General features: G+C 40.5%; 1 protein-coding gene across 1 annotated transcript in view; it reads right to left on the bottom strand.

The window, feature by feature from the left end:
- The window catches only part of szt2 (SZT2 subunit of KICSTOR complex), a 701839-nt gene that overhangs the window by 548160 nt on the left and 136096 nt on the right, over positions 1-17583 (bottom strand). The window contains 3 exon segments of the mRNA XM_034179252.1: positions 10460-10574; positions 12631-12783; positions 17144-17289. Coding sequence (XP_034035143.1) covers positions 10460-10574; positions 12631-12783; positions 17144-17289 — 414 coding nt within the window.

Raw genomic sequence — 17583 nt, forward strand, 5'->3', positions numbered from 1 at the left:
TCACGTGTGATTGCATCAGCCAAGCTTGAACCTTCGTGCGCATGCGTGAGTTTTTTCACGCCTGTCAGTTGCGTCATTCGCCTGTGAGCAGGCTTTATGTGAGCACTGGTCCACCCCTCTTGTCAGATTTTTATTGCGAATAAATGTCTGAATGATTTGGAGCTTTGCTGCATCAAATTTTTCCAGAAACTGTGAGAGACCTCCAGGTGGACACCATTCAGAAAATTTAGATGGCTTTCAGCGACGATTTTATGGGGATTACACAGATTAAGGAGTGATCCAGCAGGTTTAAAGACCGCCCACAGCGTCTTATTTTTGTTTATATATTAATAATCTAATGATTATTATATACAACTTTAGAGAAAGAGACAAAAAGAACCTGAATAGAAACACAACAGAAAATATATAATAGCAACTAACAATGAACATAAATAAATAAATACAGACAGAAATGAATAAGTGTTTCCTGTGAACACCTAGTGACTCTCAGACCTCCATTTCATCTCTGTCTTATTTAAGTTTAATGACAGTTTGTTTTGGTCAAACCATATTTTCAATGTGTTAATTTCTTCAGTGATTTCTTCCAGAACTATCTGCCAAACTAGAAAACTGCTGCATCCTAGTAAGAGCAGAATACTACTGGAATGAATTTGAATAAGGAAAGTTGTTTTGTTTTTTTTCTCACCTAAATGGATGCTGCACTCACTGCAGTTTATTGTCTGGAATAGTCCCAGATTAAAGTTACTAACTGGGATTCCTGTCCTGTTGCAAGAAAGAAACGAGAATCGTCCTCTGTTCTGTTCACACAGCTCCAAACGCTGCACAGCTCTCTGCTGAGTCAAGTTAGAATGATAGAGTCCAGTCTGAATTAATAACTTCAAATTGAAACACTGTTTTGTTTATTTTTATTTATGTCCCAAGATCAAGGGTACAGTGACAATTTCATATTTATTTACCGTATTTTCCGGACTATAAGTCGCACTTTTTTTTTACATGTTTTGGCCGGGGGTGCGACCTATACTCCAGTGCGACTTATAAATGAAAAATATACCGGTAGGATTTCAATTAATTTACTGTAACAAAAAATTTCACGTGACAGAGTCGATCTATATTTTAAAATGGCCACCGGAAAAGGAAATGCAATGCATCATGGACACTGTAGTGTGGCGGCCGTCCTACAGGTCACGCTGGTCGCGATAACCAATCAGAGAACAGAACGTTGGACGCGTATTCCTCACCTCACCCACAGCGTGTGAAGCTGATGAACACGGTGCTTGCTATTATTCCGGCTTGGCGAACAAAACAGCTTCAACCCTTGGATATCAGTGTGAGCAAAGTGTTTAAGTTGACGCTGGGAGCTGCGTGGGAGCACTGGGTGAGCGACGGTGGAGGATTAGCGTGTGCACTTGGAAGGAGCTGGCGTCGATGATTGTGAAAAGCGTTTGAAGTAGACGAATATGGTGTTTATTCCAGGACGGATAACAAAACAGCTTCAATCCTTGGATATCAGTGTGAGCAGAGTTGACGCTGAGAGCTGCATGGGAGCACTGAGCGACGGCAGAGGATTAGCGTCTGCACTTGGAAGGAGCTGAATCGACACTGCTGGGTGGTCATGAGCTGTGCAGGTAGGTGCTGCATGGTTCGGCTCGCAATGTGGTCCGCAAAATACAAACATATCCGTAGGTAAAATGCAGCTCACGAGAGGGCACTCGAGGTTTGTGTGACTGTTCCTGCGACTTCTGACTATCATAGAAAAATAAAAATTTCAACGTTACAACCCCTGGCAAAAATTATGGAATCACCGGCCTCGGAGGATGTTCATTCAGTTGTTTAATTTCGTAGAAAAAAAGCAGATCACAGACATGACACAAAACTAAAGTCATTTCAAATGGCAACTTTCTGGCTTTAAGAAACACTATAAGAAATCAGGAAAAAAAAAAATTGTGGCAGTCAGTAACAGTTACTTTTTTAGACCAAGCAGAGGGAAAAAAAATATGGAATCACTCAATTCTGAGGAATAAATCATGGAATCACCCTGTAAATTTTCATCCCCAAAACTAACACCTGCATCAAATCAGATCTGCTCGTTAGTCTGCATCTAAAAAGGAGTGATCACACCTTGGAGAGCTGTTGCACCAAGTGGACAGACATGAATCATGGCTCCAACACGAGAGATGTCAATTGAAACAAAGGAGAGGATTATCAAACTCTTAAAAGAGGGTAAATCATCATGCAATGTTGCAAAAGATGTTGGTTGTTCACAGTCAGCTGTGTCTAAACTCTGGACCAAATGCAAACAACATGGGAAGGTTGTTAAAGGCAAACATACTGGTAGACCAAGGAAGACATCAAAGCGTCAAGACAGAAAACTTAAAGCAATATGTCTCAAAAATCGAAAATGCAAAACAAATGAGGAACGAATGGGAGGAAACTGGAGTCAACATCTGTGACCGAACTGTAAGAAACCACTTAAAGGAAATGGGATTTACATACAGAAAAGCTAAACGAAAGCCACCATTCGAAAGCATCATGACTGCCTGAAGAGAACATGTAAAGTTCCACAGTCATTGATGATATGGGGCTGCATGTCAGGTAAAGGCACTGGGGAGATGGCTGTCATTACATCATCAATAAATGCATAAGTTTACGTTAATATTTTGGACACTTTTCTTATCCCGTCAATTGAAAGGATGTTTGGGGATGATGAAATCATTTTTCAAGATGATAATGCATCTTGCCATAGAGCGAAAACTGTGAAAACATTCCTTGCAAAAAGACACATAGGGTCAATGTCATGGCATGCAAATAGTCCGGATCTTAATCCAATTGAAAATCTTTGGTGGATGTTGAAGAAAATGGTCCATGACAAGGCTCCAACCTGCAAAGCTGATCTGGCAACAGCAATCAGAGAAAGTTGGAGCCAGATTGATGAAGAGTACTGTTTGTCACTCATTAAGTCCATGCCTCAGAGACTGCAAGCTGTTATAAAAGCCAGAGGTGGTGCAACAAAATACTAGTGGTGTGTTGGAGCGTTCTTTGGTTTTTCATAATTCCATAATTTATTCTCAGAATTGAGTGATTCCATATTTTTTTTCCCTCTGCTTGGTCTACAAAAGTAACCGTTACTGACTGCCACAATTTTTTTTTCCTGATTTCTTATAGTGTTTCTTAAACCCAGAAAGTTGCCCTTTGAAATGACTTTAGTTTTGTGTCATGTCTGTGATCTGCTTTTTTTCTACAAAATTAAACAACTGAATGAACATCCTCCGAGGCCGGTGATTCCATAATTTTTGCCAGAATTTTTGCGAATCCGTCCGCACGTCTTTCATTACAAAATCTCCTTTAACAGTTGAATGTCTGGATAAACTGCTGATCCCGGACCTCTTCTGAAAATTCTCTGCTCTCTCACGACGTCCTGCATCAACAGAGCCTTAAATTTGGAAGTTTTCTGCTCGTTCCAGCCTGTCGACGGCGGCTCGGGGCGCGGCGCGCTCTCAGCCACTGTGGGCCGTCCTTAAAGCGATAGTAACACTCCTTAATCTCTCTGAAGCCCATAAAATTTTCACCGAAAACCATCTGAATTTCTCAAATGGTGTCCACTTGGATGTGCCTCACAGTTTCTGAAAAAATTTTGATAAAGCAAAGCGGCAGTCTCTGAGCCATTCCTAAACAATGAAAGAAAAGACGAGAGGGGTGGACCACTCCTCACTCAAAGCCTGCTCACAGGTGAATGACGCAACCGACAGGCGTGAAAAAACTCACGCATGCGCACGAAGGTTCAAGCTTGGCTGATGCAATCATACGTGATTCAAATCCATATGGTTTTTGCAAAAAATAAAAAGGTCTGATACTTTATTGACAGACCTTGCATTCTGATTCCCAGTGGTGGGCACAGATAACCAACACAAAACAACTTTGATAACAGATAATCAGATAACTGAAAAGTTATCTTTGATAAAGATAAAACAATAAACCACCCAAAAATGTATCCGAAGTTACAGATAACCGATAACCAATAAATTCCGGTATTGTCTCTGGTACATTTGCAACTACACACCACGATCGCTTCTGGTAGCATCAAAAGCAACAACAGACCCAAACAATGAGTCAGCACTTCTGTCTTTGAACATCTTGCCCCCTGGAAGCTCTTGTTTACTACACGGCTTCTAGCACAGAAGCAAGCTGAGCAGTGCCACAAAGCCCATCTCTCTACTCAATCACAACGCTGCCGTCAGGCGGAGGTCTTGGAAAAAAAAGCATTGCTGACTTATGGTTTGGTGTATAAATAAAATGAATACTGATAGAATAACTCCATTAATGTCAATTCTGTCATTTGTACAAAGTGAAAGTATAACGTATATCTTTTAATGTTGAATAATGCATTAATTCTGAAGTATTGTAACAGACAGATTGCAAAGGATTCTGGGTAGAAGTGCCTCTGCTAAACACTGATTGGTTCAGTCATTCATTATGTAAACCAACACGTTAATGTGACGTGTGTCGTGTGTTGGTGTTTACAAATAAATGTGCTTTTGTAAAATATTCCATTTTTTTATTTGTAAAAACAGGCATTTTTACGGAGCTCTGGAAGTGTCATTGCAAAATGTTTTGCATGTGGAGAGAATGTGCGCTCATTTTATTATATTGTGCGCATGTTTTATTATACTGTGTGCACATTTTATTATATTGTGCACACGTCTTATTATATTGTGCGCTCGTTTTAAGCATCATTTGAGTAAATCAAGGTCACGATCTACTTAAACGTGGCCACAATTTGTAGATATACATTGTCTTGACACATAAATTTTGGCTATTAGCCAACAAACCAGCAGACAGTGTGATACATTTCCTCATTAGAAATGGATCTGGTCAGAGTGTAAAATCATGGTTTGGGCGCACAAGGACATACAGAGAACTCCAGCTGCCCAGCATGACATCATCTGGAGTTTAAGCACATTAAAAAGGATGCTGAGGGCAGAGCGTCTGCCCCTCATAAGGATGACCATTTAGGCCATATTATGAAGTTCATTTTGAACGAAAGGAAAACGTGCACACATTTTATTAATTTGAGAGCATGTTTTATTAATTCCAGGGCTCAATTAAAGGAAAATGTGCGCACAAATTACCATGGCCAGAAAAAAAATATCACTTTAAGTGACCTCTCCCGGGTTCCGTACCAATAATATCATGAACACTACTGGCCAGTAGATGGCAGAAGAGACCTTGAAAATTTGCCAAAACAAAATTCCAAATGATCCGTGTCTGCTACATTTAAGATGCATGGAATTTAATAAACGCAGACACAATAACAACATCTATAAACCCAGAAAATATATTCATGAGAGTTTTGCATTTCTCATGTCATGAACGTAGTACTGAGATTACCCTATTCTATCCATAATGCACTGCTGGGCACAGCATATATCAATCAATCAATCAATTTTTTTATATAGCGCCAAATCACAACAAACAGTTGCCCCAAGGCGCTCTATATTGTAAGGCAAGGCCATACAATAATTATGTAAAACCCCAACGGTCAAAACGACCCCCCGTGAGCAAGCACTTGGCTACAGTGGGAAGGAAAAACCCCCTTTTAACAGGAAGAAACCTCCAGCAGAACCAGGCCCAGGGAGGGGCAGTCCTCCGCTGGGACTGGTTGGGGCTGAGGGAGAGAACCAGGAAAAAGACATGCTGTGGAGGGGAGCAGAGATCGATCACCAATGATTAAATGCAGAGTGGTGCATACAGAGCAAAAAGAGAAAGAAACAGTGCATCATGGGAACCCCCCAGCAGTCTACGTCTATAGCAGCATAACTAAGGGATGGTTCAGGGTCACCTGATCCAGCCCTAACTATAAGCTTTAGCAAAAAGGAAAGTTTTAAGCCTAATCTTAAAAGTAGAGAGGGTGTCTGTCTCCCTGATCTGAATTGGGAGCTGGTTCCACAGGAGAGGAGCCTGAAAGCTGAAGGCTCTGCCTCCCATTCTACTCTTACAAACCCTAGGAACTACAAGTAAGCCTGCAGTCTGAGAGCGAAGCGCTCTATTGGGGTGATATGGTACTACGAGGTCCCTAAGATAAGATGGGACCTGATTATTCAAAACCTTATAAGTAAGAAGAAGAATTTTAAATTCTATTCTAGAATTAACAGGAAGCCAATGAAGAGAGGCCAATATGGGTGAGATATGCTCTCTCCTTCTAGTCCCCGTCAGTACTCTAGCTGCAGCATTTTGAATTAACTGAAGGCTTTTTAGGGAACTTTTAGGACAACCTGATAATAATGAATTACAATAGTCCAGCCTAGAGGAAATAAATGCATGAATTAGTTTTTCAGCATCACTCTGAGACAAGACCTTTCTGATTTTAGAGATATTGCGTAAATGCAAAAAAGCAGTCCTACATATTTGTTTAATATGCGCTTTGAATGACATATCCTGATCAAAAATGACTCCAAGATTTCTCACAGTATTACTAGAGGTCAGGGTAATGCCATCCAGAGTAAGGATCTGGTTAGACACCATGTTTCTAAGATTTGTGGGGCCAAGTACAATAACTTCAGTTTTATCTGAGTTTAAAAGCAGGAAATTAGAGGTCATCCATGTCTTTATGTCTGTAAGACAATCCTGCAGTTTAGCTAATTGGTGTGTGTCCTCTGGCTTCATGGATAGATAAAGCTGGGTATCTGCGTAACAATGAAAATTTAAGCAATACCGTCTAATAATACTGCCTAAGGGAAGCATGTATAAAGTGAATAAAATTGGTCCTAGCACAGAACCTTGTGGAACTCCATAATTAACTTTAGTCTGTGAAGAAGATTCCCCATTTACATGAACAAATTCACACTAAACACACTATCCACACTAAAACCTTAAAAATTAGCGTATTACTTTAAAATGAAAACATATATCTGATATTTTCACTTTATAAAACTTCAGACATGACATTAATTTAAATAACTTGTCCGACATTAGTTTGGTTAAAAGTTGAACCATAAGTTAAAAATGTATGCACCTGGATTACTTGGGTGATATTGCCCTCGTATTAGTATGGGGTTAAAAGAAATGAATTTTTTTTTTGGGGGGGGGGGGGGGGGAGGCCAGTGCTCCTTTGCCTGCAGAGCATAGAGCGGTTTCTTCTAGAAGCAGCTCTTCTCTGTTTTGCAGAGGGTAGAACTGCACATCAGCTACGAAACATTTAACAGGTAGGTACTAAACTGATTTTAAATTTTATAAATGTTATTAGCTGTTCAGATTTATTTCCACGTTATCGGTCTAAAAATTATTGGACAAAAATTTATCGCAAGATAATTAGTCCAATAATGTTTTTTAAAGTTATCTAAAAAGATAATCCGATAATGAAAACATTATCTTCGATAATTATCGGTTATCAGATTATCTGAACTGTGCCCACCACTGCTGATTCCTGCTGACGCTGTCTGTCAACTTGGACAAGACACTTCATTGGTACTGTTTCATTCCACTCAGGCGTTAGCAAGAAGCAGCCTTGGCTCGGGAACTAACCCGTTAGTTAACTTTTATAACTCTAAACCACTAAAAATTTTGCGGAAGTTACAGCTAACCGCTAACTTTTTGTATTGACTCAGTACACTGTTGGCTACTGATTAGGTTGTTTCAAGTTTAAGCACCGCTGAGGCTTCTGAGTAAAATCAAAGGTGATCACAAACCCCAAACAACAATCCAGAGCTTCAGCCTGTATGCACAGTGCCCGCTGCCCCCCCACCCCCACAAAAAAAGTATCATGAAATGCAAAATACTTTTCACTCATGGTTTCACTTATAAACAACTAATTCTGGACAGTTTATCAACATTAACAGTAACTCTGTCATTTTTACAAAGTGAAAATGTTGCACGTATCTTTTAAAGTAATGCGCTAATTCTGAAGAATTGAGCGTTAACAGACACATGCACCAAAAGACATTATGTTTATGTTGTTTCCAAGTGACACCATGAGTGAAAAGTGCTTTGTGTTTCATGTGTCCACTAACAAAAAAGTTAGCTTTGCTAATTAGCAGTTAGCAGATTAGTGGAACTGTGCCCACCACATTACAGAATACAGAGATAAATGCCAGTACCACACACCACACACCAGGCCACCAAACAGCAAAGCTATAGTCCAGAGGTCTTCAACTCATTTCAGAAAGGCCAAGATGGTACAGGTTTTTGTGAAACCACCAAACCCCACCAGGTGATTTCACCAATTAACTGATTCCATCCACTGAAAGTGATGTTAATCAGTGAAGTCACTTTTTTTAATGTGCGTGCATGTACTGAGCTGGTGAAGTGCATTAAAAGGGTGTGACATGTGAGGCCCAACCCCAAGCAGGCGGCAGGAGGGAGAGGTGCGGTGCAGGGAGTGGGCCACACACACCAGCTCCCACTGGGCCCTGAGGCCCATCCCCAGAACCAACGGAGGTGCCAGGGAAACCACGAGATGGGAGGGAGGGGGAGAAGTCCCAGAGGAGCACCGGAAGCCCAGGGGAAGAACAAACCAACACGCCTGGCCGTCCCCAAACCAGGGAAGGCGCGAGATGAGTCCCAAGAGCGGCAGGGGCAGCTGAGGAGCCAGAGGGAGACAGGCAGACCCCATAAACCCAGAGAGAGAGGCAGGGGCACGGAGGGCCACATATGCTCCAAGCCCCGGGGAGAGGCACTTACCCCCTCGCCCAGGCACCAGACCTCAGCCCACCAACTGCAGAGCGGACAGACCCAACATGAAAAGGAACAATGGCAGCCCAATTATCACCCCCCCCCACCCCCACCCCACCCTAACCCCCAGAGTAACAGTGGTAGGGAAAAACTCCCTCTGAGGAAGAAACCTCAAGCAGACCAGACTCAAAGGGGTGACCCTCTGCTTAGGCCATGATACAAACATAAATTACAGAAACAATTCACAAAACAAATACACAGGAAATGCAGTTGGTGTACAAGACAGGAGGGTCTCCAGCACAAATACCACATCCATCTCTGGATGGAGCTGCACCTTAGACAGAAAAAGCAGAATCAGGCTTCAGAAAGACAAAAAATACAGTATAATTTGTCAGCATTAAACAAGAAAAACAGGAAATACTAGGTGATCGCCGGCCACTAGCCCTAAACTTCACTAAACGACCCAGAATTTAGATAAAGTTGAGGCCACGGCACGCTCCGTTACTAATAAAATGAATTAAAAGAGTAAAAAGCGTAAAACAAAACTGTAGGACATTTTTCAGTGACTTTTGACCAAAACCACTGGACAGGTGAGCAGAGCCAAAGAGCATGAAAATAGGTATCAGTGGTGTTTAGTTCACACTGTGAACAAACATCACAGTCTGAGAAGCCCATTTTATACATCTTATACTGTGTAATGTGTGTTCTATGAAGAACTTTGTATTGGATGAGTTGTAAGTGGGTATTTTTTGTCATTGAAAATGTGTTTTTACAAATCTGTGTCCAGTGGTCAGGGTCAGAGGTGAAGAGGAAGTCCCCCCTCGCCATTTTCTACCAGCTGCCATTGTGTTTTTAACAAATGAAAGAAATAGCAGTATAATTTATGTATTTATTGGGGGAGGTGATGGTCTAGTGGTTAAGGTGTTGGGCTTGAGACCAGAAGATCCTTGGTTCAAATCCCAGCCTGACTGGAAAATCACTAAGGGCCCTTGGGCAAGGTCTTTAATCCCCTAGTTGCTCCCGGTGTGTAGTTGCCTTGTATGGCAGCAGCCTGACATCAAGGTGAATGTGAGGCATTATCGTAAAGTGCTTTGAGCGTCAGATGCAGATGGAAATAGGTTATATAAATGCAGTTCATTTACCATTTATTTTTCTTCTATTGTTTCTCTTATCTTGTTTTTATGAACAGCACATTTTTATCCTTTGGCTTGGTTTGACATTTTTAGTCTTCTCATCTATTGATGTTTTAACTTGCTTTTTATCTTGGGATCATTTTGTCTTGTCCTGTGTGGTTTTGTGTGTCTACAATGAGATGACTCACTCACTGTAAACCAAATTTACCCACGGGTACAATCTACTCAATCTGAATCTATCCGGTGTTGTTCAACACTTTAATGCACATCACACAGAGTATGTCCTTGATTTCCCAGTGGATCCCTTTGTCTTTATCTCCACGTGAGAAACGTTTGAAACACTGAATAAATTACCCACAAAGAACATTCTGGGTGCTGCCAGAACATCACTGCACTTCAACAGAGTTCATCTTCAACATGTTAGATGACTGTTGATGATTTATCAGGGTAAAGGAGGACTGAAATACTAAACACTGAAATTTATTGTGGATGTTTTGCTCATTTGATAGATGATTAATCATCATCATAGATCATTGAATTTCAACTGCACTCGGAAAAAAAATCATTTTTATGTTACTTATTAAATATTGCACATGTTGTAGAGTTTCTGGTGTGTGATGAAATGGTGTTGCACAACTACATGTTTGATTGGAGCACTGTACCTTTTTCCTGATATGGGCTGATGTACCAATGGGAAAACCCAAACGCAGCACCATGCATGGTGCTTTGGAGATGAGACGCACCAGGTAGAAGGAGGAGGGAGGCTGGTCAGAAGCACTGCAGAGAGACACATCAGTGAAACATTCTTTCCTTTCCACATTTAAAAAAAAAGAAAGAAAGCAAAAAAAGAAAAAATGCAGGCTGCACCGCGACACGTGCGAGTGGAAACGTGGATCTCCTGGTGTTCCAAATACCTTTGTTTCCATTTGGAAGACAAGTACCATCCAAACAGACTGGAGATAAGAGGATCACCAAGACTGTACCAACTACAGGGTGCTCTCTGTGCCAGGCAAGGTACTGTCAGGATAATCCTGAACAGGATTCAGCCTCAGTTACGTGCAGTTCAGAGAACAGAACAGTCTGGTTTCACATCCAAAAGTCAGCCATCGACCACATCCTCAGTGTGCCAGTACTTGCTGAACATGAGCGTGAATACTGGCAGCGTTTCCAAGTTGATTTTGACAAAGCGTGTGACACAAGGTCGCTTTGTGGGGCATCTTTGGAATTCATGCCATTACAATACTGTATGTGCAGGGCCGAGTCTCTGACATCTTCTCAGTGAATTTTGAAATCCATCAGGGACATACCCCTCACACCACAGAACCACTTTGGGTGCTGGATAGCAACCACCTAGGAAGACAACTGGTCCATCCCCACCCACTGGAAATAATATCTCCTGCAATTTGGTGAAATATGGGCATGTTCTTGGCCCTCTCCAGCCACTGGGATCCTCAACAGTCAGGCACTGGATCATGACCAGAGAAAATACACCACATGGCCAACTGTTAAATACGTATCAACAACCTACTACTAGGGCAGTCACGATTATTACAATATTCGCCAATCGCGATTATTTTTTATTTATTTATTTATTATTTATTTTATTAACGTGAATTATTTATTTTATCCACAAAGCATAAAACGACTCAGAATCTGACGTCACTGTGCTGCAGCCTCGATTAAAACAGTGGCCGTCTTCTTCAAAGCTCTCTAAAATGCGGAGTTTACCGAAGGAGCTGTCGGTGTGTGTGTGTGTGCGTGCACACACGCGGAGTCAACAGACTGCACACTGCGAGGGAGGGGTGGGGGAGGGAGATTCCTGAATGGAGGCACGACACGTTGCTGAATCATCAGTGCACAGTGAGCGCGGAGCAGAGAGAGGATATTAACCCGAGTGAACATGTTAAAAACAAAAACAAAACATGGAGCTGCTTTTACTTCTCTCTGAACTTTCTCTCCTGGTGTGATTCTGCCGTTACCGTCCTGTTCACACCATGTGCACGTCGTATACTGAATTTATGAGATCATGAGATGAAATAAACGGTCAAATATCTTTAAAAACATATTTAAAAAATGAGAATATATGAATGGACGTGGAGAAGCTGTGATCTTCAGATGCACAGATCACAAAAAGCAGGTGAGAACTCTGAACTTTACCAGCTGTTATTTTCCAAAGGTATTTATGTGTTCAATATGGGCTTAAGCACAAAACGTGACTGATGAGGAGAAACAATTTCAGAAATGCAACAGAAACAAATCAGAAAAAGTTTGGACTGTATGTAAAACGAAGATAAAAATAAAAACGTTGCACCATTCCCAGTTTCTCCACTCAGAGAAGCCAAACGTTCTTCTAGAGTTGTGTAATTATACTATGATAGTAGAATATAAAGAAGAGAAAAAAAAAACAGACAATATATTTGTCAATTGCAATTATTTGTGTGACAATTAATCGTCTCCAGAAATTCCTAATTGTGACAGCCCTACCTACTACAACCAAGAACAAGCAAACATTTGTTGTAATAACCCGTTCATAGAGGTTTGTATGCAGAATCCGGAGTCCAGTTACAATCAAAACATTCACACATCTTCAAACTACACAAGGGTTGACATCTGCTGTGGCACAGTTTCATGTTGCAATTAAAGTGCATGATCTTTGACTTGATACTAATCTGCATTCACACACACACACACCCACACCCAGTGTAAGCTTCTCAGAAACCCGACATCACACTGCAATGTGTCTAAGAGCTTCAAACATGTAACATAATGTGATGTGTTCACCACATGAAAATCAACATGTTTCCTGGTGGTGTTGCTGCAGCTGTGGTCCCACCTGTATATGAGTTTGACATAAGAGTAGCCCTCCACCAGCACAAAGCTGCTCCAGTCCTTCAGCAGGGATGTGAGGGCAGAGTGGGAAATGCGACACTGAATGGTGCTGTAGCGCCCGTTACTCCCTGCAGTGTGGAGGTGTTTGGGTACAGGCCTGCAGACGCAAGAATAGTTGTGTCATAATGGTGACAGGGCACGGTTAAAGCCAGCACCACCCCCCCCCCCCCAAAAAAAAGATCAACAACCATCAGAGTGCATATAAAGTGTAAATGTATGGTGCTTTTTACATCTGCTGCAGGCACTCAAAGCATTTTAAAATAATGCTCTTCAATCACCACGTCACAAACACAAGCATCAGAGGGGTTCCACGTAATGCACCCAACACCAATTAAGGCATTCAGCATGTCACTCAAGAGCGGGGAATTAAACTGATCTCTAATTACTGTAGGCTCATTTGTCATGAAATACAAATTTCTGTTTTTGGGGTGGGGGGTGTGTGTATATAATTTAAACATAAAAATAGGGTACCATTTTTGTTGCAGGAAATCATACAGTGTGATTTTCTGAATTTTCTCAGATTCCATCTCTCACAGTTGAAGTGTAACTAAGACACAAATTACAGACCTCTCCATTCTTTGTAGGAGGGAAAACTTGCAAAATTGACACTGGATCAAATACTTATTTGCCTCAATGTATATTAATCAACATGGCAGAGTCTTCATCTAACAATAAGTCAAAAATTGTGGATTTCGGACTTTGCTTTATTTGTCAGGTGAGCAGTAAACAAACAGATTACACAAACTACTAGTGCGTTGCCCGTGGGGATCCATGGGCTCTAGATTGGGTAATGTTTATAAAATACGTCGCTGTCATTTTTCAAGGGTGGCAATAAATTATGCAGATTCTATAATGAGTTGGAACAGCGTGTGAGTCTGGAATGTTTTAGGAACCTTCGACTTCAACAGATTTTAGAAGGAGAATTCAACCCTTTTATGTCCTCTTAATTACATAATGTAATCGCATAATTTGATAATTCTATTCGTTTCCTTGTGTCAGAAAACCTATATTTAGAAACTTTGTTGGTAATTATATCTTGTCTATTAGCAAAGATATCACACTATTGCTAAATGGGGGCATTTTGGATGCCATCTTGGTTTTCAGACTCTTAGAATGTGAAGCAAAAATGGCACCCTAATTTTTTTTTTAAAGCTTATGAAATCTTCGTTCGAAATCAAGACAGTTTTTGCTTTCACCAAAAATAGATAAAAATAGAATAAAAATACACATAATTACAAATGATTCTCTTTCTTTCTTTCTTTCTTTAATATTTGTTTCATTCATTTAAAAGAAAAAAAAAACAAAAAAAAAAAAAACAGAAAAGCAGAAATAAAGCATCACAAAACACCAGAATGAAAAGGAGCAGAGAGAACAACAAGTCTTATGTTTTCTGCCCCTTTTTACAATACAATCTTTCAATATCCAGCGTCATTATTCAACATTATTTAACAGATTGCATTTCTTTAACTTGTCACATTCCACTGACTTATTTCATAATTATGACCATTATTTAATAGATTACATCTCTAACAGGTTACATTTTAAACTTAAGACATTTTAAACATTATTAACAGATTACCTTTTTTTGACTTTCTTACAGCCCACTGACTTATTGCATAGTTTCATACTTACTTAATACATTTACTTTAATACGTTTTTTAAATAATTTAAGCGACCTTAATTCTTTAATTTCTTTGTTGAGATTGTTCCATAATTTTACACCATTTACTGCTATACTCCTTTCCTTTACTTTGGTTCTAAATCTTGTTTTTTTAAAGACTTCTATTCCTTTCAATTTATAACTACTTACTCTTTTTTCAAACATATTTTGAATGTTTGTTGGTAAAGTATTTTTATTAGCTTGGTACACTGTTTGTAATATTTTCAAATTGACTAAATCATGAAATTTAAGTACCCTATACTTAATGAGCAATGGATTAGATGGATCTCCACTAAATCTGCAGGCCAACAACAACTAATCACCACAGGAATGGGTCGCTTGTTTTGTTTTGTCTTTTTTGGCCCTCTATCCACCCAATCAGACATGATGAACAGGTTCAGATGACTCATTCTTGATGTGTACAGTTGATCATCACATGATGATCTTCTGCTTGCAATGGATTCGGACACCACTACGGTTCTGGTGCTGTTAGATCTTAGTGCTGCATTGACACCATGGATCATCGTATTCTACTTGATTGGCTGGAAAATCATTTTGGGATTACTGGGAGTGCCCTTGCATGGTTGACATCATACCTGACCAGTCATTCTCAGTGTGTTTTGTACATTAACACTACCTCTAACCTTAGTGACATGAAATTCGGGGTTCCACAGGGGTCTGTCTTAGGCCTCCTGCTTTTCTCCCTTTATATAGCACCCCTTGTGCACATATTGCGATGTTTTGGGATTACCTTTCATTGCTATGCTGATGATACTCAGTTATACATGCCGATAATTGCTGGTAATCTCATCCACATAAAATCTTTTATGTGGATTGCCTTGCATCAGTGAAAAGCTGGATGTCTAGCAATTTTCTACTTTTAAATTCTGATAAGACTGAAATGATGGTTCCTGGTCCAGTGTAACCGGCATCAATTTGGCCAGCTAGCGCTTAGCCTAGGCTCGTGTGTCATACATCACACTGACAAAGTGAGGAACCTTGGGGTAATTTTTGATCCTACAATGTCCTATGACCTCCACATTAGAGATATTACAAGGACTGCTTTCTTCCACCTGCAAAATACAGCAAAGGTTCGTCCCATCCTGTCTATGGCTGATGCTGAGACCCTGATCCATGCGTTTTCTCTTCTAGATAGGACAACTGCAATGTTCTATTTTCTGATTTACTGGAGTCCAGCATTAGGGCTCTCCAATTGGTTCAAAATGATGTTGCCAGATTTCTGACAGGAAGTGTCTCTTCACTGGCTTCCAGTCCCTGTGAGATCCAATTTTAAGGTTTTGTTACTATCCAATAAAATTATTCAAGGACTGGCACCTCCCTACTTAGCTGACCAAGTTAAACCCTAAGTACCGGCCCGGGATTTGCGTTCACAGGGTGCAGGACTACTTTGTGTCCCTAGGGTGAACAAAAAGTCTGTGAGTCACAGAGCTTTCGCTTATCGTCACCTGTTCTGTGGAATGATCTCCCTGCATCAATTAAACAGTCAGATTCTGTGGAGACTTTCAAGTATTTCTGGTTTTTCTGATGCCTGATTCTGCTTTTTTCTCTCTATTTGATGTGCAGCTCCATCCAGAAGTGGGAGTGGGTGTCTTCTTCTGCAAGCCTCCTGTCCTGTGCACCTGCATGGACTCCCCAAATTTCTAGTGTATTTGTTTTGTCAACTGTGTCAGTAGCATGGCCCAAGCAGAAGGTCACCCCTTTGAGTCTGGTCTGCTTGAGGTTTCTTCCTCAAATCATCAGAGGGAGTTTTTCCTTACTACTGTTGCCTGTGTGCTTGCTCTACGGGTTGGTAAGGTTAGACCTCACCCCTTACTTGTGTGAAGTTTTGTTGTGATTTGGTGATATAAATGAAATTAATTAATTAAATTAACACATCTACTGCTTTTTGACAAACTGATGTTTGACTTTTCCACCAGCCTGACCCTGGTTAATCAGACCCTCATTTATCATTTTAAAATCAAAACTGCAATTTCAAAGTGTGTAATTTTCCAAACACAAGAACTATGTTTAATCATGAAGTAAAATTAATATCTGAAATGATGAAGGGAAGCCTGACTGAAATAACAACTTGTCCTGTTGAAAACTGTGAGAGAGGTGCCTCTTTTTCTCATAAACAATCAGCACTAGCTTGAACGTGTCAAGCAGTTTATTAAGGAAGCACATGTGAAGACTGCACAGCACATGAACCTTTTTGTGAGGGTATGAAGGAAAGTCCAGGATTTAGAAGAAGTTAGATCCTGATTCATGACCTTTTATTTTTGCCATGTTGTTTTATGATTGCCTGTTTGGCCTTGATACTAGAACTCAGGATCAAGGGTCAAAACCAGACCTTTGATCCTCATTGCAACTTTAATCCTGGAGTCAGGATTATATAAAAAAGGAAATGACTGGATTGAAGATAAAAGACAAACGGCTGTCCACCTCCTGACACAAATCCAGACCAAAGTTTAGCTCCATCTGGATCCAAGGCCGACCTCTCCACCAAATTTCCCTGAAATCTCACTCACTGAGACAGATATAAACAACAAGAACATAATATCCTAAATGGCAGTTATCTCAAATGTGCAAACTCAACTGTTTTTCAGCCACTTGCTGAATACGATGGTAAACCATTTAAACATATGAGAAAAACATTCATCAATGTCTGAGCTAAAATCTTCAATTTCAGTCATCTCATGTGACGGCAAACATGATTTATGCAGTAAATTATGTGGACTCGGTGTGTGCATGTGTCTATCTATAGGTAGATTCAAGAACATGAAAGAAAAATTCTTACATGTCATGTTCGAGGATGATGGTAATGCGATGCATGTGCAGCCATCGCTGCCAGAAGTTTGCATCCATGGACAGGATGGGCTTCCAGTATGAGGCAAACTGGGACTGAGAAGAGTCTTTGGATCCACTGTGCTGCAGTGAAAGAACCTGGAAAATACAGAATCATTCCATTCAGAAAGGTGAGGAAGACCACTCAAAGACTACAGGAAGTCTGGATCAGAATGATCATGCTTTATATTTACAGGATGTATTATGTTTGTCATCAACACAAGACTGTAGCTTAGCCTGAGATGCACAATGAGGATAAAATCAACTGTGGCTGATGTGAGACAGCTGGGTGTCTGGTAAGGATGCCCAAACCACCTCAGCTGGCGCTACTCTCAGTCCCTCTCAGATAGTCAAGCTTCTCAAGATTTGCAGGAGTGTCAGCCTAGACAGAAA

The sequence above is a fragment of the Thalassophryne amazonica genome, chromosome 10, assembly GCF_902500255.1.
Source record: "Thalassophryne amazonica chromosome 10, fThaAma1.1, whole genome shotgun sequence".
Taxonomy (NCBI): Eukaryota; Metazoa; Chordata; class Actinopteri; order Batrachoidiformes; family Batrachoididae; genus Thalassophryne; species Thalassophryne amazonica.